General features: G+C 55.5%; 1 protein-coding gene across 3 annotated transcripts in view; it reads left to right on the forward strand.

Moving 5' to 3' along the window:
• LOC140399054 (uncharacterized) overlaps positions 1-12,798 on the forward strand; it is a 447,829-nt gene that overhangs the window by 37,980 nt on the left and 397,051 nt on the right. For all 3 annotated transcript variants that reach the window (XM_072488143.1, XM_072488146.1, XM_072488144.1), the window contains exon 3: positions 3,792-4,004. In XM_072488143.1, coding sequence (XP_072344244.1) covers positions 3,792-4,004 — 213 coding nt within the window. The remainder of the gene's footprint in view (positions 1-3,791; positions 4,005-12,798) is intronic.

A 12,798-nucleotide genomic window follows, 5' to 3' on the forward strand; every position in this document is an offset into this window, starting at 1 on the left:
GTTGTCCATTTTGGAAGGACAAATATGAATTTGGAATACAAGGTTAACGGTAGGGTTCTTGGAAATGTGGAGTAGCAGAGATATCTTGGGATCTATGTTCATAGATCTTTGAAAGTTGCCACTCAAGTGGATAGAGCTGTGAAGAAGGCCTATGGTGTGCTAGCGTTCATTAGCAGAGGGATTGAATTTAAGAGCCATGAGGAGATGATGCAGCTGTACAAAACCTTGGTAAGGCCACATTTGGAGTACTGTGTGCAGTTCTGGTCGCCTCATTTTAGGAAGGATGTGGAATCTTTGGAAAAGGTGCAAAGGAGATTTACCCGGATGTTGCCTGGAATGGAGAGTAGGTCTTACGAGGAAAGGTTGAGGGTGCTAGGCCTTTTCTCATTAGAACGGAGAAGGATGAGGGGCGACTTGATAGAGGTTTATAAGATAATCGGGGAATAGATAGAGTAGACAGTCAGAGACTTTTTCCCCGGGTGGAACAAACCATTCCCCGGGTGGAACAAGGGGACATAAATTTACGGTGAATGGTGGAAGATATCGGGGGGATGTCAGAGGTAGGTTCTTTACCCAGAGAGCAGTGGGGGCATGGAATACACTGCATGTGGAAGTAGTTGAGTCGGAAACATTAGGAACCTTCAAGCGGCTATTACATAGGTACATGGATTAAGGTAGAATAATCGGGTGTAGATTAATTTGTTCTTAATCTAGGACAAAAGTTCGGCACAACATCATGGGCCGAAGGGACTGTTCTGTGCTGTATTTTTCTATGTTCTATGATACGGGGAGAACGTGCAGACTCCGCACAGTGACCCAGCGGGACCCGGCACTGTGAAGCCACAGTGCTAGCCACATGTGCTACCGTGCTGCCCACAATGAGGGACATTGGGAAAACTTACCTGTTCTTCTTCAAAATAATGCCATGGGGTCGGAGAGAGCAGCCTTAGTATTTCATCCAAAAGAGTGCACCTCTAACAGTTAGTACCTCACTGGGAAGGTTGGCCTGGATCATGTGCTGAAATCACTGGAGTGGAAGATGAATCTAGAAGGATCTGGTACATATAGGATTAATGAGTGATTAGTACAGTACCATCCACATGGTGATGTAAGAAGGCACATGACCCAGGACTAGAGTTAGTCTAGTGATGGACAGTGATGGACAATGATAAGGAGACAACTGTATGTCAGTATCCTTTATTTACTGTGTAGAAGTATATAAAGGTGAGGTGAGAATGACTGCCCTTGATATCAAGACAAATTTGACCGAGTATGGCATCAAAGAGCCGTAGCAAAACTGGAGTCAATGGGAATCGGGGGAAAACTCTCCATTGGTTGGAGTCATACCTGGCACAAAAGAGTTGGTTGCAGGTCAATCATCGTTTCTCAGGGTAGTGTCCTAGGCCTAACCATCTTCAACTGCATCATGAATGGCCTTCCTTCCATCATAAGGTCAAGAAGTGGGGATGTTCGCTGACCACCATTCGTGACTCTTCAGACAATGAAGCAGTCCATGTCCAAATTCAGCAAGACCTGGACAATATCCAGGCTTGGGCTGACAAGTGACATTCGCACTACACATGTGTCAAGAGAGGATCTAACATTGCTCCTTGACATTTAATGGCATTACCATCGCTGAAGCTCCCACTATCAAAATCCTGGGAGTTACCATTATCCAGAAACTGAACTTTACTAGTCATATAAATGCTGTGGCTACAAGAGCAGGTCAGATGTAATGAATCCTGCAGTAAGTAACTCAATTCCTAACTCCCCAAACAATGTCCACTATCTACAAGACACCAGGAGTGTGAAGGAATATTCTGCACTTGCCTGGAGGAGTGCAGCTCCAACAACACTTAAGCTTGACACCATCAGGACAAAGCTGCCCACTTGATTGTCACCCCTTCCACAAACATTCACTCCCTTCACTACTGACCCAGATTGGCAGCAGTGTGTACCAGCTACAAGATACACTGTAGGAACGCACCAAGGCTCCTTAGGCAGCACCTTCCAAACCCAAGACACTACCATCTAGAAGGTCAAAGGCAGCAGGCACATGGGAACACCACCACCTGGAAGTTCCCCTCCAAGCCATTGAACCGTCCTGACCATTTCACCATTCCTGCACTGTCACTGGGTCAAAATGAACTCCTACCCTAACAGCACTGTGGGTGTACCTACACCTCAGGGACTGCAGCGGTTCAAGAAGGTAGCTCACAACCAACTCCTCATGGGCAATAAACGCTGTCCTAGCCAGCGATGCCCACATCCCATGGATGCATAAAAAATATAGTTCAAAGTTGTTAATAACGACTTGCTGTTGACATATAGAAGACTCCTTCCTGATGTTAGGAGTAACATTCTTCATAGTGGGAGCTCAATATTAGAAAGCATTCTTAAAAGAATGCCGATAAAGTAAGAAAAATAACATCTTCAATGGATTGTGAACTGAAAAATCTCCCACTGAAGCTAGAGATGCTGAGAAAATTCACCACCCAAAAGCTGCAGAGAGAAGAGCCTGGAAGCTAAAAGGCAGAAGTTTTACTATATTACAAGACTCCATTGAATTTCTCTGGAAGTCCAGTTTCAGCAAGCAGCCTACAAGGGTGAGGTATTTATTTTAGTTTCCAGGACAGCCAGTCCTGAGAATCCCATTACATGAATTCAGTCAGAAGCACCGTTTGCACGAAACCCGTCATTAATCCAAACTCCTGAATCCAAGGCTGACCACATAGCTCCTGAGTTTGGAAAATAATTAAGTTTAATAATTAACTTACTCAGCCTCTCAGAAACCTCGCGACCACCCGAGTCCTTAAACAGGCACGCCTGTGATTCATCTGAATGCCTCACTAATCACAACGCTTAATTTTAATAATTTTAATACTGTAATAGCAATAATCTTGGAATAGCATTAAGGCTGGAGCAATAAGGTAACTGCGCAAGACTTTTTTTTTTCATTTTGAAAAATAAATTTAGAGTACCCAATTCATTTTTTCCATTTAAGGGACAATTTAGCGTGGCCAATCCACCTACCCTGCACATCTTTGGGTTGTTGGGAGCGAAACCCACGCAAACACGGGGCGAATGTGCAAACGCCACATGGACAGTGGCCCAGAGCCAGGATTGAACCTGGGATCTTGGCACCGTGGTAACCACTGCATCACCGTGCTGCCCTAAATGCACAAGACTTATAACAATTCAAGACTTATCTTTATATACATGGGATAAAGAATTGGAGGGAGGTGTAGTAGATGGGTGTGATCCATACAGGGTTAATATGGGACCACCCACCCAGTGATGAAAGAAGGCATGTGACCCAGAGCCAGGGTCAGTCTAGAGATGGACAGAGCGGTAAAGACCTAGCATGGAGCCAGCTCCATACTTGTACGTTCCAATATACATGTGTGTGTATGGCTATAAATTGTAATACAGACTTGCTGTCAACATACAGAAGAGTATGATGACTCCTTCCTGATGTTATTATTCTGAACCCACAACCTTATGACACAGAAATGAGATGCCCGCCACTGAGCCGTGGCTGGGAAGTGAGGAGGGCACATGGGTGTTGCAGCAAAGTGGGGGTGGGGGATGTAGGGACAGGATTAGACACGATGCTCATTTTCAGCACAGCCCTTTTATGTTCAACACACAGATTAAATTAATTGTGCTGGGCTGGGTCACAGCTGGCCAGGCAAGCAGCAGTGGTGGATTAGCAGGTACTGGGTGGGTGCAATGGTTTGTGTTCAAATTTATCAGGCTCTCCAATAATGGTGACTGCCATCCGTTTTCAGAACTATCAACATTTGAGCAGGAAGCGCTGGATGCTCACAATGAGTACAGGAGACTTCATGCAACTCCCCCTCTGACCTACAATAAAGAAATGGTTGCGGACTGCCAAGCATGGGCTGACGTTCTGGCACCTAAAGGGGAAATGGAGCACAGTGAAACAAAAAACGGAGAAAACATTTGGTATAAATGGAGCTCTGGAGCAATGGAGTTTACAGGTTGGTGATTGGTTCCTTCGCTACATGTGGTGGTTTGTTTTGGTGCAGCACCCAGTCGATTGGGAATTTTGCAACAAACGAATTTTGGGAAAATCGACAACAAACTGAATCTGCAAAAGATTTGGATAATGTTTGGACTTTCAATTACGTGTGGGGTTCGGTCAGTGTGCGTGGCATATCTTCAGACTGAAATATCAGTCAATGTGTGACACTATAAAATAGAAATGGGCTGAAGATCCTTTACAGTTGGTCTTGTATGACTGGTCGGAGTGTTTGACTCTAAAATAACTGTTAGTCATAGACGCAAGCAAATTCTCTTCAAAAACTTGAGCAAAGTGTTTTAGCAATGCGTGATTTTGGATGGACAGTTTCAGTATGCAAGGTCATGGGTTGTTTGGTCTTGAGCTCAACTTGTGGTTGCTTTTTGAAATCTTCTGCCTTGTTAGCTTATAGAATCTTGCCATCAATTGTAACGCCAAGGACAGTCAACTAGCCCCTATGTATTCACTATTTATTGCTTACTTGGGACATGAACGGTGTGTTGCTAACTTTTGGTTGGTTCAATTGGCTCTGTTTTATAACCTTTGCTCTAGAGTCGCCAGGTATCTTTATGATACCGCCATGAGGTTCAAGTTCAAGTAATGATCAATAACTCAACACACCAATTAGTAAGATTCAAATCAAAACACATTTATTATACACAGTAAATCACTACTCATGCATAAACTCTACTTTCTAGGCTATTTCTATCACTAAAAGGCCTATACTTAGCTTCGGACTGGCCCACCAGGTCAGGGGAACAAATGGTTCAGGTCCTGAGTCTGCGGGATTCAAAAGCTGGCATGGACTGGTAGCTAGGAGCGCCTCCAGGATGTTGGATGGGTGGGGGTCCTAGGAGGAAGAGGGTGCTGTAAGGGAGTTTGTAGGGGCCTGAAGAGGCAGACCCCCAGGGACCACATTGCGGTGACATTGCCATGGGGGGAGGGGATAGTGTGGGGTAAACCGGTGAGAAACTCTCCAGGGCTCCAAAAATGCTCGCTGGCAGAATACTTCATTTTGCCGGCTGCCCAGGGGTGTCCCAACGGCGTGGGGCTGCCCCACAATGGGAAATCCCATTGACTAGCTGGCGTATTGGAGCATTCAGCTGGCGGGGTGAAACAGAAATATGGGGCTGGATTCTCCAAAAATGGGGCTCTGTCCCCACGACAGCGTAAAAACGCTGGCGTTTCACTCCCCAGTTTCCTGCAAAAAAGTAAAGGTCGATTCAATTACCTTCTGGGGGCTAGCTGGGACCCGGAGAGCTTCACGCAGCTTTGGCTGCGGATACGGGCCCCCGCACTTCCGGTTCCGAGTCCACGCATGCGCACGGCGGCAGCATCCAGTGGTCGCGCCGAGCACGATGGCGGACTCGGACCAACACAATCGCGCGCCGCTGCATCGGACCGGCCCGATCACTGCCCCGGCCGGCCATAAGACTTCCACAGACTGAGTCCCGACCGGCCATACCACATTAGTTCCATGCCGTCGGGAGCGGAGTATCGCTGGGAGGGCCTCTGGCAGTGGCCCCCCAGCTGCGCGGCGTACTTCACGGACGAGTGATTCTCCGGGGGCCGGATCAATTCTCCGCCCCCGCACCGAATGCGATTTTGTTGCAGGGCTGGAGAATCCCGCCCTAAGTGTAATTGAATAGCGGTGGGGAACCCGCTGGTAGAGCCAGCGGGAAACTCCCTGAAAAACCTACCACAAATTAACTTTGAAATTATTTGGGAGAATCGGACCCACGTTCTGACTCGCTTCCCGTTCCCACCAATGCCAGGTCACTTGCACGTTTCGGGATACCTTTCAGATGCATTGAACCCTTCTATTATGTTTCCAGATGCATTCTCTGTCCAATCCATGCCAAACAGCTGTTAGGCCTGTGTTCCTGTACCCACACATTCTCCCAACCCCTTCTTACCATACGTCCAAGCCTCAGTTCCTGACTTACCTCCTTTACATCTTCATGAATCATAATGGGAGCCCAATCCTCCTTTAGATTTTTATCTGCATTTCTCAAGTTAAAGTCATAAGTCAACTTCTTCACCACTGAATAGCACAAGTTCCTGTGATATCTAATCTGGGCAACTTTATCAGAAAATTAATTGCAAATCTCTGGCTGGATTCTCTGGTCCCCCAGCTGTGTGTTTCTCATTGGCGTGCCGTTCACTGACTGTAGGATTCTCTACTCATGGGAAACTGGGGAGTGAAACGCCAGCGTTTTTACGCTGTCGTGGGGACAGAGCCCCATTTTTGGAGAATCCAGCCCCACATTTCTGTTTCACCCCGCCAGCTGAATGCTCCAATACGCCAGCTAGTCAACGGGATTTCCCATTGTGGGGCAGCCCCACGCCGTTGCTTGTCAATGCGATTTCCCATTGAAAACTCCCCTTGCCACTGGGAAACCTGCAGGAGGGAGTGCGCTGCCAGCGGGAACAGTGAATCCCAACAACCTGAGAATTCTGGCCCTCATGTCATTATATAATGCTTCCTAGGTGCGGATAATCACTGGAACATCGGACTAATGAAGCAGGAATAGGCTATTTTGCCCTTCAAGCCTGTTTTACCATTCAATAAGATCATGTTTGATCTGCATGTGGTCTCAGTTCCACTTTTCTGTCTGATCCTCACAACCATTGACTCCCCTAACAAAAATATGTGTAACTCTGCCTTCAATTCCACAAAACAAAGATCCTTTGAGAGAAAAAAGTTCTCCTTATCTCTGTCTTAACAGGGAGACCTCTCATTTTTAAACTATATCCTTTAGTTTTATTCTGCCCCACAAGAGGAAACATCCTCCAGGTATCCACCCTGTGAAGTCCCCTCAGGATCTTAAATATTACGATAAGCTCACCTCTTCTTCATGTGAACTCCAACAGGCGTCCAACCTGCTCAAACTCTCTTCATAGGTTAAGCCCCTCATCCCAGGAATGAGTTCAGTGAACATTCTTTGAACTACTTCTAAAGCTATATTATCTTTTTTTTACAATACTGCTGAGAGTCCTCCACATGCAGTTTCATCAAGGTCTTGTACAGCTGTGGTAAAACTTATCTACTTTTACATTTTGTTCCTCGTGCAATAAATACCAACATTCCAGTCGCTTTCCTAATCACTTGCTGTATATCATGAACAGTTGGGCCAAAGCACTGATCTTTCCGGTACTCCACTAGTCACTGCCTGCCACTCCGAAAAAGACCCATTTATTCCCAATCTCTGTTTCCTATTTGGCAATCAATTCTCGATCTATGTTAATACATTACCTTCCCATCCAATGTGCTTTAATTTGCTCATTAACCTCTGATGGGAGACTTTATCAAAGGCCTTCTGAAAGTCCAAATACACTACATCCACTGGTTCTCCCTTATCTTATTAGTTACCTCCTCAAAAACTCTAGTAGATTGGTAAAGCATGATTTGCCTTCATAAACCCATGCTGGCTTTGTCCAATTCCGTTAATGCTTTCCAAATGTTCTGTTACCATGGGCGTCATTCTCCAACCCCCCCCAGAGGGTCGGAGAATGGCCGTTGGCCGCCGTGAATCCCGCCCCCGCCGGTTGCCGAAGTCTCCGAAGGGAGAAAAGTCGGCGGGGCGTTAATGGCGCCGCTGCCGCGGAGAATGTCACGGGTCTGCGCAAGGCAGCCGATTTTCACCTGCCGATATTCTCCCTTCCGGATGGGCCGAAGTCCCGTCGATGTGATGACCGTTCACGTCGACGTGAATCAAACCTCCTTTTCATCGGCGTGACCCGGTGCTCCAGGCTCACGCCGACCAGCGTGGAGGTGAGTGACGGCCTGGGGGGGTTGGCTCTGGGCAGGCAATGGCGTGGCCGCAGTCTGATTGCGTGAGGAGAGGTGTGTCTCGGGTTGTGTGTGTGTGTGTGCGGCGGGGGGGGGGGGGGGGGTGGTTAGAGTAGGCTGGGCTCCAGGGGAGTGCCGGGAGGGGGTCCGTGCCGGGGTGGAGGTTGGGGGGGGTCCGTGCTGGGGTGGAGGTTGGGGGGGGGGGTCTGTGCCGGGGTGGAGGTTGGGGGGGGGGTCCGTGCCGTGCCGGGGTGGAGGTTGGGGGTTGGGGGGGGGTCCGTGCTGGGGTGGAGGTTGGGGGGGGTCCGTGCTGGGGTGGAGGTTGGGGGTTGGGGGGGGGGGGGTCCGTGCTGGGGTGGAGGTTGGGGTTTGGGGGGGGTCCGTGCTGAGGTGGAGGTTGGGGGTTGGGGGGGTCCGTGCTGGGGTGGAGGTTGGGGGGGGGGCCGTGCTGGGGTGGAGGTTGGGGTCGGTCCGTGCTGGGGTGGAGGTTGGGGGGGGGGTCCGTGCCGGGGTGGAGGTTGGGGGGGTCCGTGCTGGGGTGGAGGTTGGGGGGGGGGTCCGTGCCGTGCCGGGGTGGAGGTTGGGGGGGGTCCGTGCCGGGGTGGAGGTTGGGGGTTGGGGGGGGGGGTCCGTGCTGGGGTGGAGGTTGGGGGGGTCCGTGCTGGGGTGGAGGTTGGGGGTTGGGGGGGGTCCGTGCTGGGGTGGAGGTTGGGGGTTGGGGGGGGTCCGTGCTGGGGTGGAGGTTGGGGGGGGGTTCCGTGCTGGGGTGGAGGTTGGGGGTTGGGGGGTGTCCGTGCTGGGGTGGAGGTTGGGGGGGGGGGTCCGTGCTGGGGTGGAGGTTGGGGGGGGTCCGTGCTGGGGTGGAGGTTGGGGGGGGTCCGTGCTGGGGTGGAGGTTGGGGATTGGGGGGGGGGGTCCCTGCTGAGGTGGAGGTTGGGGGGGGTTCCGTGCTGGGGTGGAGGTTGGGGGTTGGGGGGGGAGTCCGTGCTGGGGTGGAGGTTGGGGGGGGGGGGTCCGTGCTGGGGTGGAGGTTGGGGGGGGGTCCGTGCTGGGGTGGAGGTTGGGGGGGGGGTCCGTGCTGGGGTGGAGGTTGGGGGTTGGGGGGGGTCCGTGCTGGGGTGGAGGTTGGGGGGGGTTCCGTGCTGGGGTGGAGGTTGGGGGTTGGAGGGGGGTCCGTGCTGGGGTGGAGGTTGGGGGGGGTCTGTGCTGGGGTGGAGGTTGGGGGGGGGTCCGTGCTGGGGTGGAGGTTGGGGGGGGGTCCGTGCTGGGGTGGAGGTTGGGGGGGAGGGTCCGTGCCGGGGTGGAGGTTGGGGGGGGGTGTCCGTGCTGGGGTGGAGGTTGGGGGGGGGTGTTGGGGGGGGGGGGGTCCGTGCCGTGCCGGGGTGGGAGTTGGGGGGGGTCCGTGCCGGGGTGGAGGTTGGGGGTTGGGGGGGTCCTTGCTGGGGTGGAGGTTGGGGGGGGGGCAGTGCTGGGGTGGAGGTTGGGGGGGGGTCCGTGCTGGGGTGGAGGTTGGGCGGGGGGTCCGTGCTGGGGTGGAGGTTGGGGGGGGGTCTGTGCCGGGGTGGAGGTTGGGCGGGTCCGTGCCGGGGTGGAAGTTGGGGGGGGGGGTCCGTGCCGTGCCGGGGTGGAGGTTGGGGGTTGGGGGGGGGTCCGTGCTGAGGTGGAAGATGGGGGGTCCGTGCTGGGGTGGAGGTTGGGGGGGGTCCGTGCTGGGGTGGAGATTGGGGGGGGGGTCCGTTCTGGGGTGGAGGTTGGGGGGGGGGTCCGTGCTGGGGTGGAGGTTGGGGGGAGTCCGTGCTGGGGTGGAGGTTGGGGGGGGTCCGTGATGGGGTGGAGGTTGGGGGTTGGGGGGGGGGCCGTGCTGGGGTGGAGGTTGGGGGGGGGTCCGTGCCGTGCCGGGGTGGAGGTTGGGGTTTGGGGGGAGTCCGTGCTGGGGTGGAGGTTGGGGGTTGGGGGGGTCCGTGCTGGGGTGGAGGTTGGGGGGGGGGTCCGTGCTGGGGTGGAGGTTGGGGTCGGTCCGTGCTGGGGTGGAGGTTGGGGGGGGGTCCGTGCCGGGGTGGAGGTTGGGGGGGGTCCGTGCTGGGGTGGAGGTTGGGGGGGGGTCCGTGCTGGGGTGGAGGTTGGGGGGGGTCCGTGCTGGGGTGGAGGTTGGGGGGGGGGTCCGTGCTGGGGTGGAGGTTGGGGGTTGGGGGGGGTCCGTGCTGGGGTGGAGGTTGGGGGGGGTTCCGTGCTGGGGTGGAGGTTGGGGGTTGGGGGGGGGGTCCGTGCTGGGGTGGAGGTTGGGGGGGGGGGTCCGTGCTGGGGTGGAGGTTGGGGGGGGTCCGTGCTGTGGAGGAGGTTGGGGGTTGGGGGGGGTCCGTGCTGGGGTGGAGGTTGGGGGGGGGTCCGTGCTGGAGTGGAGGTTGGGGGGGGGGTCCGTGCCGGGGTGGAGATTGGGGGGGGGGGATGTCCGTGCTGGGGTGGAGGTTGGGGGGTGTCCGTGCCGTGCCGGGGTGGAGGTTGGGGGGGGGTCCGTGCCGGGGTGGAGGTTGGGGGCTGGGGGGGGTCCTTGCTGGGGTGGAGGTTGGGGGGGGGGGCAGTTCTGGGGTGGAGGTTGGGGGGGGGGGTCCGTGCTGGGGTGGAGGTTGGGGGGGGGGGTCCGTGCTGGGGTGGAGGTGGGGGGGGGGTCCGTGCCGGGGTGGAGGTTGGGGGGGGTCCGTGCTGGGGTGGAAGTTGGGGGGGGGTCCGTGCCGTTCCGGGGTGGAGGTTGGGGGTTGGGGGGGGGGTCCGTGCCGAGGAGGGGGATGGGAGGGCAAGTGAGTTGGTCCACCTGGCCAGGTGCCAGCCTCCAACAATTGGACCCATGCGGTCCATGCCACCTGACTGGGGGGAGGAGGGGATATGGGAAATGATGACATGTCGTCGTTCCCCTCCCCCCCACGAGGCTGTCATGTTTTCAGATCATCCGTGGTGGCAGCCGCTCATGTCTATGTTGCCCTGGATGAGGAGGAGGAGCGTGCCAGAGAGGCGGCGCAGGCTGCCGCAGAGGGGCAGGCGGCAGCCGCCCAGGCTGGAGGGACACCTGACCGACAGGACGAGGAGGGGGAGGAGGCCCCACGGCAACGGAGGCACCCGAGGGCGCCCCGTGTGTACCGGCCCCGGCAGTCATACCAGGACCTCACGGACCGGGAATGCAGGAGGAGACTCCGGATGAGCCGGGAAACCGTGGCACACATCTGCCACCTGCTGGCACACCTGTCACCGCGTGGCATTGGCGGGGGACACCCTCTCCCCGTGTCATAGAATTTACAGTGCAGAAGGAGGCCATTTGGCCCATCGAGTCTGCACCGGCTCTTGGAAAGAGCACCCTACCCAAGGTCAACACCTCCACCCTATCCCCATAACCCAGTAACCCCACCCAACACTAAGGGCCATTTTGGACACTAAGGGCAATTTATCATGGCCAATCCACCTAACCGGCACATCTTTGGACTGTGGGAGGAAACCGGAGCACCCGGAGGAAACCCACGCACACACGGGGAGGATGTGCAGACTCCGCACAGACAGTGACCCAAGCCGGAATCGAACCTGGGACCCTGGAGCTGTGAAGCAATTATGCTAACCACTATGCTACCGTGCTGCCCAAGGTTACGGTGTCCGTCAAGGTTACGGTGGCCCTTAACTTTTATGCAACGGGGTCATTCCAGGCACCGAGTGGGGACCTGTCCGGCATATCGCAGACATCGGTGCACCGGTGCATCCGGGCAGTGACAGATGCCCTATATGCTATGGCGCACCGCTACATCCGCTTCCCCGTGGACCGGGCCAGCCAAGATGCCCGGGCCGTGGGCTTCTCTGCCGTGGCCGGGTTCCCCATGGTCCAGGGCGCGATCGATGGGATGCACGTCGCCGTGCGGCCACCTGCAGATAACAGGGCCGTGTTCACTAATAGGAAGGGGACCTATTCGATGAACGTACAGGTGGTCTGCGACCACCGCATGATGATCCTGCACGTCTGCGCCTGTCACCCAGGCAGTGTACACGACTCATTCGTGTTGTCGCGGTCATCCATCCCCGGCATGTACGAGGGACGCCATCCCCGGCTAAGGGGCTGGTTGCTGCGCGACAGGGGCTACCCATTGCAATCGTGGCTGATGACGCCTATACGGAGGCCACGCAATGAGGCGGAGAACCGCTACAATGATGCCCATGTAGCGACAAGGGGAGTGATAGAGAGGTGCTTTGGCGTGCTGAAGATGCATTTCAGGTGCCTGGACCTCTCTGGGGGCGCCCTCCAGTATCGGTCAGATAGGGTCGGCCGCATCATTGTGGTGTGCTGCGTCCTGCACAACATAGCCCAGCAGAGGGGCGATGTGCCGCAGGCAGAGGAGGGCGGAGTGGAGGAGCAGCAGGAAGAGGCCCAGTCCTCCCAGATGAGGGGGATGGGGGCAATGGTCAGGGCAGACGGGGTAGACACAGGCGGGTGGCTGTCCACCGTTACCGGCTGGCCCAGCGGGCACGGGACAGACTGATAGACGCCCGCTTCACTGACTGGATGGGCGTGGAAATCGGGTAGTATGGCCACAGACCGCACACCATGGCAACAGCCGACCACCCTCACCCCCCACCCATCCACCCACCCAGCACCCTCACCCCCCTCCCCAACCCCACCCACCCCACCCGCATGCACCCCCCCCATTGCCGATCCACCTGCGGCACAACGGGCCGGGCTCACACAGTTGCGGGTGGACGCGTGTCTATCGCAGGCCATGGAGGATGATGACAACCCGCCCTGCGATGAGCTCCTGGCTCTACATCGTTGGACTATGTCTGACCCATGGCCACAGTACCACCATCCACCCGGACCATCCCTGCATGCGGCTGTGACACTGCAGCGCACGGTCCCGTCCTCTGACTGGGGGATGTTGATGGCGGCCCAGGGGGAAGGGGGCAGACTCACCTGGGGCTGAGGTAAGACCAC

Source organism: Scyliorhinus torazame, chromosome 22 (genome assembly GCF_047496885.1).
Source record: "Scyliorhinus torazame isolate Kashiwa2021f chromosome 22, sScyTor2.1, whole genome shotgun sequence".
Taxonomy (NCBI): Eukaryota; Metazoa; Chordata; class Chondrichthyes; order Carcharhiniformes; family Scyliorhinidae; genus Scyliorhinus; species Scyliorhinus torazame.